The 13,228-nt window shown below is 46.5% G+C and overlaps 1 protein-coding gene across 1 annotated transcript in view; it reads right to left on the bottom strand.

Moving 5' to 3' along the window:
* LOC145356559 (carbonic anhydrase-related protein 10) overlaps positions 1–13,228 on the bottom strand; it is a 270,796-nt gene that overhangs the window by 193,113 nt on the left and 64,455 nt on the right. Inside the window, exon 2 of the mRNA XM_080209330.1 lies at positions 10,823–10,897. Within this exon, the coding sequence (XP_080065456.1) occupies positions 10,823–10,897 (75 nt within the window). The remainder of the gene's footprint in view (positions 1–10,822; positions 10,898–13,228) is intronic.

Here is a 13,228-nt window from a genome sequence, read left to right as displayed (position 1 = left end):
AGAATTTGGGGGATTGCCCAGCTCGGCACTCCCAACCCCCTCCCATCCAGAGAAAGTGGATGCAAAAACAGTAGTTTTGTTCCATGCTAAATTTCCCCTTTTTATCGGGGGGACCAGCAGGATGAATATGGGGAAGGGGCTGGGTGGGATTGTGCTCGGTGTGGGAGTGAGTGTGTCGGGTGCTAACTGGAATCGGGTCCACTACCCCCAGAAACTATTCAAAGGCAGCCACAGAGTCTGCCAGGCGCCCACCTCAGTGCTCTGGGATTCTATCCAAGTTATTTAAAAAAACAATATGGCCCTATAGCCCTCACCCCTCATACCCCCTCATCTCACATACTTCCCCTGCCATTTAATTCCCAGTATGAACCCTCATGACCACCATTCCCTCTATAACAAGCTTTAGCTGTCCATGTCCATTCATTCATGATACACTCTGCAGAGAAAGAGTTAACACTATAGTGACAAGAGAATGTATCAAAAAAGCTTCCAAAAAAATTATTCATTCAGAACTCCCTGCGTTCTTAAAAAAAAACTTTCCATCCAGGGCAATAAACCATTGTTCAACCAGACCCCAGATACTGCGAGTGCTTGAAACCTCTTTGTCTTGTGTAAATAAATATTGTGTAATTGACAGCACAGATCAGAGAGCCTGGGTTATCAATGAAGCACCTTTGTTTCCTGGGGCTCAGCTGTTTTAACACTCTAATGGATGTCTAGACTTTCAGCCAAGAATACATAATGAGGCTTCTTTGCCAGCCCGGGCACCTATTAGAGTGTTGGAGCAGCTGCTCTGCAGGGTCTTGTGAGCTGAGCCAGCACATACCCTAAATTGTGCTGGTGAAAACTGGGGACTCCTGGAGTGCAGTCAAAAATTCCAGAATCATGTCCCAGCCTCTACAGAGTCTCCTCAGTCCCTTCCCAACTCCTTCTCATGAGGAGTTTAAGTAATTTTAGGGGCAGCTAGATCAACAAATGCAGGTGAAAGAAATACCTAACCTGCACGCCTTCCAGCCTGTGGGAGGAAACTGGAGTACCCAGAGGAAACTCACGCAGACACGGGGAGAATGTTCAGACTCCACACAGACAGTGACCCGAGACTGGGATTGAACTCAGGAACAACCATTTGGTAAAAGCGTGTCTGTTTGAAAAACGTTGGTGTAGGGGGATAAATGTTGGTCAAGGGTCCAGGGATTTCCTATTGTCCTACGATAGAGAACCATGGGATCTTTTACGTCAGCTGGAGAAGGTAACCGTTAACAATTCCTGAGAAATATTCACTTACAGTGGGACAGTTTCAACATAAAAATCAGCCCAAAAGACAGCAGACCTGTTGAGTTTGGTGTTATGTTATTAGCTCATAGTAATTTTAATAAATATATGAAAACTGTTGGCTTTGTAACCCTTAGATAACCCTTCTGATAATAAAGACACCTCTGTCAAACTCCTATTTACTGATTACAGCTCAGCCTTCAACACCATTATTCCCACAAAACTCATCTCCAAACTCTGTGGCTCCTCTCTCTGCGGCCGGTTCCTGAACTTCCGAACTCACATTCCGCAGTCAATAAGGATAGACAACAACACCTCCTCCACGATTACCCTCAACACCGGTGACCTACAAGGCTGTGTTCTCAGCCCCCTGCTGTACTCCTTATACATCTGTGACGGTGCGACCCAATTCCCCTCCAATTCGATTTTCAAGTTTGCTGATGACACCACTGTAGTGGGTCGGATCTCAAACAATGACGAGACAGAGTACAGGAATGAGATAGAGAATCCAGTAAACTGGTGCAGCAACAATAATCTCTCCCTCAATGTCAACAAAACGAAAGAGATTGTCATTGACTTCAGGAAGCATAGAGGAGAACATGCCCCTGTCTACATCAATGGGAACAAAGTAAAAATGGTTGAGAGCTTCAGGTTTTTAGGTGTCCAGATCACCAACAACCTGTCCTGGTCCCCCCCACGCTGACACTATAGTTAAGAAAGCCCACCAACGCCTCTACTTTCTCAGAAGGCTAAGGAAATTTGGCATGTCAGCTACAATTCTCACCAACTTTCACAGATGCACCATAGAAAGTATTCTTTCTGGTTGTATCACAGCTTGGTCTGGGCTCCTGCTCTGCCCAATGAGAACATGAGAACTAGGAGCAGGAGGAGGCCATCTGGCCCCTCGAGCCTGCTCCGCCATTCAATAAGATCATGGCTGATCTTTTCATGGACTCAGCTCCACTTACCCACCCGCTCACCATAACCCTTAATTCCTTTACTGTTCAAAGATTTATCTATCCTTGCCATTAAACAATGAGGTAGCCTCGACTGTTTCACTGGGCAGGGAATTCCACAGATTACATAAGAACATAAGAACATAAGAAATAGGAGCAGGAGTAGGCCATCTAGCCCTTCGAGCCTGCCCCGCCATTCAATAAGGTCATGGCTGATCTGTCGTGGCTCAGTTCCACTTTCCCGCCCTCTCCCCATAACCCTTAATCCCCTCTCTTATCAAGAACCCATCAACCCGCGTCTTAAAAATATTTAGCGAGGCAGCCTCCACCTCACAACCCTTTGTGTGATGAAGTTCCTCCTCAACTCAGTCCTAAATCTGCTCCCCCTTATTTTGAGGCCATGCCCCTAGTTCTAGTTTCACCGCCAGTGGAAACAACCTCCCTGCTTCTATCTTATCTATTCACTTCATAATCATATATGTTTCTATAAGATCTCCCCTCATTCTTCTGAATTCCAATGTGTATAGCCCCAGTCTACTCAGTCTCTCCTCATAAACCAACCCTCTCAACTCTGGAATCAATCTAGTGAATCTCCTCTGCACCCCCTCCAGTGCCAGTATATCCTTTCTCAAGTAATCCTTCTCTATGAAGGGTATGCTTTGTCTGTATAGCGCGCAAGAAACAATACTTTTCACTGGATGCCAATACATGTGACAATAATACATCAAATTAAACCTTAATGGGACTCAGTCTAACATACTCCTTTCTCCTGCATTTCTCCCAGTGAAGACTCTGTTTAAATTTCAAGATTCTCTGACACCCCCGGGAACCCAATGTTTCAGTCTCTGAGCCATTGAGAATATTCTGCAGCCTGATGGGAAATCTAGCCTATTTTCACTCACTTTGGTGTTGCTCTTCTTTCTCTCTCCAAGTTCTTGTTTCTCTTGTCTCCATGTTCTCTGACATCGATAAGCTCTGTGAGGCCTTCCTGAGTCTCGATACCCAGTTCTCCTGGGAGATAAGGCGTTCCGATTGGGATAGTTGTTTTCTGGACTCTGTTGAGGATAATTTAACCGGGTAGACGTTGAGGAGAAGCTGCTTTGGAGCAGGCGATCACTTGTGATGTTTGTGACAAGTCCTTGTTTTTATCAGATGAGTTCTGATTGGTTCCCTCTGAACACGGTGCGTTGTCTCCACGTCACAGCTTGTGGAGCTGAGACTGTGCAGCTCGGGTCACCATTCCCAGGAACCTGTGATGTTCCTTGAAGCTGGAATTCTTTTCCGACTCTGGTCTTCAGTGGATCAAACTTCATTCCCGATGCGCTCTGACCACAGCAGAATGCTGGCTGTGAATCCTCCCAGTTGCTGCTGAATGTCAACCCTGCCTCCTGTCGCTTTCCCACTCTCACACTCGGTTAGAATGGATGCATTTATCAACACATCCTCCATACGGCAAACACCTCTGCATCAGCTTCCTCAAAGACATGATAGAGTTCTCCCAGTGATCTCTGGTGCTGTTGTTATTCCAAAGGGTGACTTTGTTAAATCGCAATCGTTTTTCAGTGGTATTGGCCAGAATCCACTGTCTGTGTCTAACCCAGAGAACACTTCCTGACTTTAACTACTGATACTATTGGATGGACATCATCACCATGCTGTGGACTGCGGCACAGTGGCACAGTGGTTAGCACTGCTGCCTCACAGTGCCAGGGACCCAGGGTTCAATTCCAGCCTCGGGTCACTGTCTGTGTGGAGTTTGCACGTTCTCCCTGTATCTGCGTGGGTTTCCTCCGGGTGCTCCGGTTTCCTCCCACAGTCCAAAGATGTGTGGATCAGGTTGATTGGACAGGCTAAATTGATCCTAGTGTCAGGGGCATTAGTGGGGTAAATATGTGGGGTTACGGGAGTAGGACCTGGGTGGGATTGTGGTCGGTGCAGACTCGATGGGCCGAATGGCCTTCTTCAGTGCTATAGGGATTCTATAATTCTCACAACTTCATTGAATTGTGTAAGAACAACTCATCTTCTGATGGGATTGATTATTATTGGAATTGTTACCATTCCTGAGAACCACCTCGACTGCGGGTGAGTTAACTCTTCATCTGATCATTGACTCAATCTCTTTCTTTATCTTTGGATGTGAAAGCTGTGGGACGTTTCTGGGTGACTATCAGTGCACTGGTTCCACTCTGGCCCCAGTGTTATACTTCAAAGTCTTTTCAAACCCTCTTCAAAGCCTTTCCAATCCTGGAGAGAGCTTTGGGAAATTTTGTTCTGTTTCAGTGTCGGAAAGAACCAGCAGCAGTGAATGAACAGCAATATGTTTCCACGTCAGGATGGTGAGTGGCTTGGAGGGGAACTTGCTGGTGATGGTGTTCCCAGGCATCTGCTGCCCTTGTGCTTCTAGGTGGTAGAGGTCATGGGTTTGGAAGGCGCTGAGTTCCTGCAATGCATCTTGTAGATGGTAGACACGGCTGCCACTGTTCATCAGTGGGGGTGGAGGGAGTGGATGTTTGTGGATGTGGTGCCAATCAAGTGGGGCTGCTTTGTCCTGGATGGTGTTGAGCTTCTTGAGTGTTGTTGGAGCTGCACCCGTCCAGGCAAGTGGGGAGTATTCCATCACACTCCTAACTTGTGTCTTGTAGATGGTGGACAGGCTTTGGGGAGTCAGGAGGTGAGTTACTCACTGTAGGATTCCTAGCCTTAGTGTGTTTTTCAGTACACAGTGCAGTTTTACTTGGAGCTGGTACTTGGTCACTGCCCTTATCCCCTCTGACACAGCACACTTGGCAAGTTTGCCAGGCAGCAGCAGGCACACGGTGGTCTGGATCTCCCGGGAGCTGTTGGTGCTGCGCTTGTTGTAAGGGGCCTGTTGGGAAGCCTTGCCCTAAAGCCCTTGGAGATGTCATTGACAAACAAGATCATGATGCTCATGGCCTTGGAGGAGATGCTGGTGTTGGGGTGGACCTGCTTCATCACTTTGTAGATGCCACATAATCAAAGCGTGTTGGATTCAACAGACCCTCCAACCCCAAAGATATACAGAAACAACAACACGCCAAGATCTAAATAAGTGTCGATAAAGTATCTGATGAGGATGAACATTTTCAAGATGATCCTGGACTAGGAAAAATCCAAGAATTTAAGCTAGGTGTCCTATCTGTGAAAGCAGATACCTGAAGGTTCTGGGTTTAATCTAAAGTTGGACAAACAAGAGGGTGACACGGCAGCACAGAGTTTAGTACTGCTGCCTCACAGTGCCAGGGACCCGAGTTTGATTCCCAGCTTGGGTGTCTGTCTGTAGGTGTGGACTTTGCATGTTCTCCCTGTGTCTGTGTGGGTTTCCTCTGGGTGTTCCGGTTTTCTCCCACAGTGCAAAGATGTGCAGGTTAGGTTGATTGACCATGCTAAATTGCCCCCTAGTGTCCCGGGATGCATAGGTTAGAGGGATTAGCAGGGTAAATATGTGGGTTACGGGGATAGAGTCTGCGTGGGATTGTTGTTGGTGTAGGCTTGATGGGCTGAATGGCCTCTTTCTGCACTGTAGGGATTCTATGTGAAGATGGAAGTGGATTTGGGAGCTGCTGCATTGTCCCAGAAAACAGACAGATTCTGAATATTAAACACTGTCACTAAAACCTTCAAACAAAATCCTGTGAACTCATACTGAGAAAGTGCTTCCACTGACGGCAGACATCATGGTTCAGGTAGAAACTAATGATCTATCAGCAGAGTTATCACTGCTCGCAGTAAAGGGGAATTTACCTGCACTCTCTGGAAGAGTAAACCATGTGCTCAGAGGGGTGTAGGTTAGGTGCATTAGCCACAGTAAATGCATTATGGGGTTACAGGGGGGGACTTCACAGGAGGGATGCTCTTTCGGAGGGTTGCGTGGAACTGATGGGCTGAATGGCCTCTTCCTGTACTGTAGGGATTCTATTCTACTCTAAGAGCATAGTTACACAAAATCAAGCTCAACGGGGGAGCAATTAACCAATTGGTTGACAGCAAGAAAATGCTACCAAAACTTCTGCAGAAATAAAGTGTTTGAGAATACCCTCAGATCTTTGAGCTTCGACAAAAGGTCATCTGGACCCGAAACATCAGCTCTTTTCTCTCCTTACAGACCTGCTGAGATTTCCCAGCATTTTCTCTTCTGGTTTCAGATTCGCAGTAATTTGCTTTTATCCTCGGATCTGTGGCTACAGTGGGGGCAAAGTTCAAAATCAAACCCACAGCAACCCAGAACGTTCCAAGGCAAGAACTGTGTCCTGTGCAATTAAACTGAAGGTAGAAGCTAAACTATAGAAATTAGTCAAGGACGGGACTTGTAATGATAAGCAAATGGGCAACTCCCAGTTATTAAATCTGATGGCTCTGTAGGAATCTGTGGGGACTTTAAGACGACAATAAGTCCATTAGACATACCCCCTTACCATTAATCGAGGAACTATCTGTAGGACAGGCTGATGATCAGTAGTTCAGCACTTGCCTTCTTCACATGAAGATGGCAACTGAGTTGCACTCACTGCTAACGATTCTTACCCTCGAGGGATGGCTCTGATTGAAGACAGTAAAAAGTCTGACAACACCAGGTTTTAGTCCAACCTATTTATTTGATAATATACTCACAAGCTTTTGGGGTTAGCCCCTTCGTCAGGTGAATGGAGAGTTCTGGCCTCAGACAGAGCATATAAAGCACAGACAGTTTAGAGATTAAGAACATAAGAACATAAGAAATAGGAGCAGGAGTAGGCCATCTAGCCCTTCGAGCCTGCCCCGCCATTCAATAAGATCATGGCTGATCTGTCGTGGCTCAGTTCCACTTTCCTGCCCTCTCCCCATAACCCTTAATCCCCTCTCTTATCAAGAACCCATCAACCCGCTTCTTAAAAATATTGAGCGAGGCAGCCTCCACCACTTCAACGGGCAGAGAATTCCAGAGATTCACCACCCTTTGAGTGAAGAAGTTCCTCCTCAACTCCGTTCTAAACCGCCCCCCCTTTATCTTGAGGCTGTGCCCCCTAGTCCTACTGTCCTTTCTGAGCGGGAAGAGTCTCTCCACCTCTATCCTATCCATCCCATTCATCATCTTATACGTCTCAATGAGATCTCCCCTCATTCTTCTAAACTCTAACGAGTACAAGCCTAGTTTATTCAGCCTCTCCTCATAGCTCAATCCCCTCAACTCCGATATCAGCCTAGTAAACCTCCTCTGCACTCCCTCCAAGGCCAAAATATCCTTGCGCAGGTGCGGCGCCCAAAACTGCACACAGTACTCCAGCTGCGGCCTCACCAATGCCCTATACAGCTGCAGCAAGACCTCCCTACTTTTATATTCAATCCCCCTCGCTATGAAGGCCAGCATCCCATTCGCCTTCCTGACCACCTGCTGCACCTGCAAGCTGGGTTTTTGCGACTCATGCACAAGGACCCCGAGGTCCCTCTGCACCGTCGCCTGCTGCAGTTTTTCGCCACGTAAGTAATAGTCCTTCCTACCATTCTTCCTACCAAAGTGGACCACCTCACACTTGCCAACATTAAATTCCATTTGCCATTTCCTGGCCCATTCGCCCAGCCTATCTAGATCCTTCTGTAGACTCTCCACACCCTCCGCACAATTTGCCTTTCCCCCAATCTTGGTGTCATCAGCAAACTGAAAGCTTGTGAGTATATTATCAAATAAATAGGTTGGACTAAAACCTGGTGTTGTCAGACTTTTTACTGTGTTTACACCAGTCCAACGCCGGCATACCCACAATCTGATTGAAGAGCCAACCATTCGGAATGACATCGGCACCACCCTTATCCCAGAATTCAATGGACCACATCTTAAACGGCCTTACTGGAGTCCGGTGTTATTAGACGACATTCTAATCACAGGCAGAACGGAACAGGAACATTTACACAACTCAGAGCAAACACTGGAGCATCTAGCGAAATACAACCTCCGCACGAAGAAAGAAAAATGACAATTCTTCATATCATCCATCAGTTATCCGGGTCACATCATAGACAAGGAGAACTGCCACAAAGAAGACAAGAAAATGACCGCGACTTGAGAGGTGCCTACACCATAGAATGTCTCACAGTTGTGATCATTTTTAAGGGAGGTTCACCCCAAACCTTACTACAACCAATCTGGTTTCCAATGAGGAGTGCCATTAGCGCAGACAAGGGTCATGAATGGAAGAGGGGACTCACAATGTTGAAATAGCGGAGCAGGCTTGTTGGGCCTGTTTCCCATGCTGTGTTGTTCTTTATTAAAGCCTATAATTTTGTGCAAACTAACAATGGAATTGGATGAAGGAGTGCGAAATTAAGGACCCCACGCACCCCCGGATATTCTCTCTTCCACCCTCTCCCGCCGGGGAAGAAGATACAGAAGTCTGAGGTCACGTACCAACCGACTCAAGAACAGCTTCTTCCCTGCTGCTGTCAGACTTTTGAATGAACTTACCTTATATTAAATTGAATCTTTCTCTACACTCTAGCTATGGCTGTAACACTACATTCTGCACTCTCTCGTTTCCTTCTCTATGAATGGTATGCTTTGTCTGTATAGCGTGCAAGGAACAATGTTTTTCACTGTGTTACTACAAGTGACAATAATAAATCAAATCAAAATCAAAGAAAGTGCGTACAAAGGAGTTAAAGATGGGATGGGATTTCCCAGTGCCGGGAAACCCATGCGAGAGTTAGTGTTGCTGGAGTGTGAATGGCCAGAGAATTCCTCCCTCGCTTTCTCCCAGGTAGAGAAAGCCACAGTGATATTGTCTCAGGTGCAATGAGCAGGAATGAATAGTAACGGGAAGGATAATGGACACAAGAAGAACATCACTGCACAAACAATAGAAGAATCTTGAATTCAGACCTCATATACTGAGAGAACTTCAACTGTCCACAATGCAGTATTTCCCTGGGTGAATCAGTGTGATCATTACTCCATTCTCACGCAGCCGAATCCTGGATCAACTGTGCAAAGGTCACCCAGGGTTAGTGTGGATGAGAGAGCGCGCGTACAGCAACTTCTGACGGCCAACACTTGACTCACAAACAGAAGAAGTGGGGCAACGCTAGTCATGTGCTAGAATACAGAATACTCCACCTCTACAACCACTTCGCCTGTGGGATTGGGCCACACATCCTTGGCAGGGGATACATATGGACATTGCTGGACCCATTGAAGCTTACACATGTCTTGCCCCATTGGCCACACATTCAAAATGTCCCAAAGCCAGGATGATGATCGAGAAGTTGGGTGGGTTACTCACAAGATTTGGACAGCTCGGACAGTGATAATGGGACACAATTCCCATCCCAGGAATTTGTGGATTATCTTAAACACAACAGTGGACAACATATAAGGACAGCCCCATGTCATCTGTTCACTAATGGATTGGTGCAGAGTCTAGTACAGTCACTGAAACTTATCCTCAAAGCGTCAAGAGATTCGCTAGCCAGGAGAGTAAACAACTTTCTCATGTCCAATCACAGCAGGACTTGTCACCACACAGAATTCACCGGCAATGTTACTCCGAGAAGGAAACTGGGAACTAAATTTGATTTACTCACCACCTGACGCTATAATAGAACGACAACAGCCAACACAAGATACTCATCATGAACAAACATCAAAACTGAGGCATTTTAAACATGGAGGAAGAAATTTAGTGAGAAACTCCACTATGGTGGGTAGTTTTCCCATCCTGCCCGCCATGGGAATCATAGCAGGCGAGGAGGGGGGGGGGGGGGGCGGTCAGGAGAGCAGGGGGAGGGGGCAGGGGGTTGGAGGGAGTGAGAGGGTGAGGACACCACGCAAAGGTCCCTTCCCGTCAGACTGGATTTTCCAGTTGTGGAGTGAGTGTGGCTGGAAAGTCCCATCCCACAGGTGTGAAGTGGGTACCCACATCTATTCTAGTCGAGACAGGGCCGATTTCTTATACAGGGCAACTGGATGGTGAGAAAATATGGTGGAGACGCACACACAGATCAAATCCTCACTGCAAAGAGTGAATTAGCGGAGACAGGATCAGAAAGGCTCACCCAAGACATTGAAATCCCTAAACTGAGGATGACCGCAGAACCAAGTTGAGATTCTACTCCAGTAGAACAGCCATGATGGCTAGAAGCTGACAACAGAACAACGTCACATTGTGAGCTATTTGATAATAATGAGGAATAGGCTATCGAGAATGCCAAAGATCAGAGTCCGGAATGTTCCATCTTACCACAACGAAATTGCATCCACCAAAAAGACTCAAATTATTTGTACATCGATAGATAATACTTGATAATGTAACTGATGTTCATAGTGGGTAATGTTTAAAAGCTTGTTGTTGTACTGGTGAAGTAAAGGGGGAGGGATGGTATTTATTGTAAAGCAATGCATCTCTGTGATTGGTCACCCAATGTGCTGTGAGATGACCAGAGGTGTTAATGAGGATCTATCTTCCCTTCCACCTCGGGCTGTAAGGGAGGAACATCTATCTCAGTAAACTCCGACTTTTTGGTTAAGTATTTGACAGTGTTGTTTTGTTCTGCACTGTAGAAGGGGCTAACGCCCCAAAATAAGAGTTGTAAAACACACTTACCTGGGACAAAGCTTCCCTGCACCACCTCTTTGTACGCCCACCATCCTTCATTAACTTTGTGAGAGTTCTGCTGAGCTAAAAGAACAAACAGAATCAGACCGGATTAGTCCAAAAGCAGAACACGGAGCAAGGTGGAAATCTCAAACTACAAACAGAAAATCCTCAGCAGTTCAGGCAGTAACTGCGGAGAGAAACCCAGAGGTCTGGTAAAGGAATGTCTACCTGGAAATTCACTGAGTTTTTCTACACTGACACTGCCTGATCTGCCAATTAGTAAGTGTTTTTAACTCTGAATACCAGGGAGAGCAGCTGGCAAAGCTGAGAACAATGCAATGTACTAAGCATTGTGTTTCTTTATTTATTAGTGTCAGAAGTAGCCTTACATTAACGCTGCAATGAAGTTACTGTGAAAATCCCCTGGTCGCCACACTCCGGCCCCTGTTTGGTACACTGAGGGAGAATTCAGCATGGCCAATGCACTTAACCAGCATGTCTCTTGGCTGTGGGAGGAAACCGGAGCACCTGAAGGAAACCCACGCAGATACGGGGAGAATGGGCAGACCCCGCACAGACGGTGACCCAAGCTGGGAATCGAACCCAGAACCCTGGAGCTGTGAGGCAGCAGTGCTAACCCACTGGGTGTACACATTACACTATACATCATTTCAGACGACAACGTATCACTCATTCTGTGTACAGAGTACAGCGGTATACAATCTATTATGAAGTTGCGAGTGGTGTGCATACATTGCAGAGGAAAGCAGGTCAGAGTTAAAACTTGCTGTGTTCAGCGATTTCTAACATACGGCAATGTCCAGGACATTATGCCATCGAATAGGATGCATTGCAGCATTGTTAAAGAGCAGAGCACCTTACAGCACACAGTATCACAGGGTACAGCACTTTATTGTCGAGTATATTAGCCCGGTACACACTGCGGTGCACAGCACACGGACAAAATACATTGTGACAGCGTACAGGGGATTATCAGCAACTATAAAAGATAAATACTTGAAGGTTGGGAGAAAAATCCCGGAGTGATGGGAAAAGACAAGGGAATTGGAAGCAATGGCCCAGTGGTATTATCGCTAGATTATTAATCCAGAAACTCAGCTAATGATCTGGGGGACCCGGGTTCGAATCCCGCCATGGTAGTTGGTTGAATTTGAATCAATAAAAAAAATCTGGAATTAAGAATCTACTGATGACCATGAAACCGTTGACAATTGCCGGAAAAATCCTTCTGGTTCACTAATGTCCTTTAGGGAAGGAAATCTGCCGTCCTCACCCCGGTCTGGCCTATGTGTGACTCCAGAGCCACAGCAATGTGATCGACTCTCAAAGAACAAAGAAAATTACAGCACAGGAACAGGCCCTTCGGCCCTCCAAGCCTGCACCAACCATGCTGCCTGACTGAACTAAAACCCTCCTACCCTTCTGGGGACCGTATCCCTCTATTCCCATCCTATTCATGTATTTGCCAAGACAGCCCTTAAGAGTCACTACTATATCGGCTTCCACTACCTCCCCTGGCAACGAGTTCCAGGCATCCACTACTCTCTGTGTGAAAAATCTGTCTCATACATCTCCTTTAAACCTTGCCCCACGCACCTTAAACCTATTTCCCCTAGTAATTGACTTTTCCACCCTGGGCAAAAGCTTCTGACTATCCGCTCTGTCCAGGCCTCTGATAACCTTGTAGACTTCTATCAGGCCTCCTCTCAACCTCCATCGTTCCAGTGAGAACAAACCAAGTTTCTCCAACCTCTCCTCATAGCTAATGCCCTCCACACCAGGGTAACATCCTGGTAAATCTTTTCTGTGCCCTCTCCAAAGCCTCCACATCCTTCTGGTAGTGTGGCGACCAGAATTGAACACTATATTCCAAGTGCGGCCTCACTAAGGTTCTATAAAGCTGCTCGATGCCCTCTGAAATGGCCTAACAAGCCACTCAGCTCAAGGGTAACTCTGGGTGGGTGGCAAATGCTGACTCAGCCAGCAATGGCCATGTCACACAAATGCACAAAAAACCCCAGAATTTGATGGGCTGAATGGCCTCTCTTTCTGCTGAATTCACTGATTCTGTGAATGTGCAACTTCCCGTTTCTCTGGGTGCTTGTTTCAATCTCAGGATCGAGTTTCCTCATTTTGAGCTCAAATCCCCTGATATTGAAAGGGGTCAGTGTGGGGAACTTGTTACTCTGCTGCTGTTGGGATTCAGGGCACTCAGTAAGTGAAATCCCAGCACAACGAGGTTTACAGCTAGTTATTTTTCGTTCTATATCAATACTTCCAGAACATTCCATGGCACAGTCACATGGCTGTGTGCATGTGAGTTTGCGTGTGCGAGTTTGTGTGTGTCAGTTTGCGTGTGTCAGTTTGCGTGTGTCAGTTTGTGTGTGTGTC

Source organism: Carcharhinus amblyrhynchos, chromosome 21, assembly GCF_965287045.1.
Source record: "Carcharhinus amblyrhynchos chromosome 21, sCarAmb.v2.hapA, whole genome shotgun sequence".
NCBI classification, from domain to species: Eukaryota; Metazoa; Chordata; class Chondrichthyes; order Carcharhiniformes; family Carcharhinidae; genus Carcharhinus; species Carcharhinus amblyrhynchos.
Note: the sequence above shows the minus strand (reverse complement) of the source record. Positions and strands in the feature narration are given on the sequence as shown.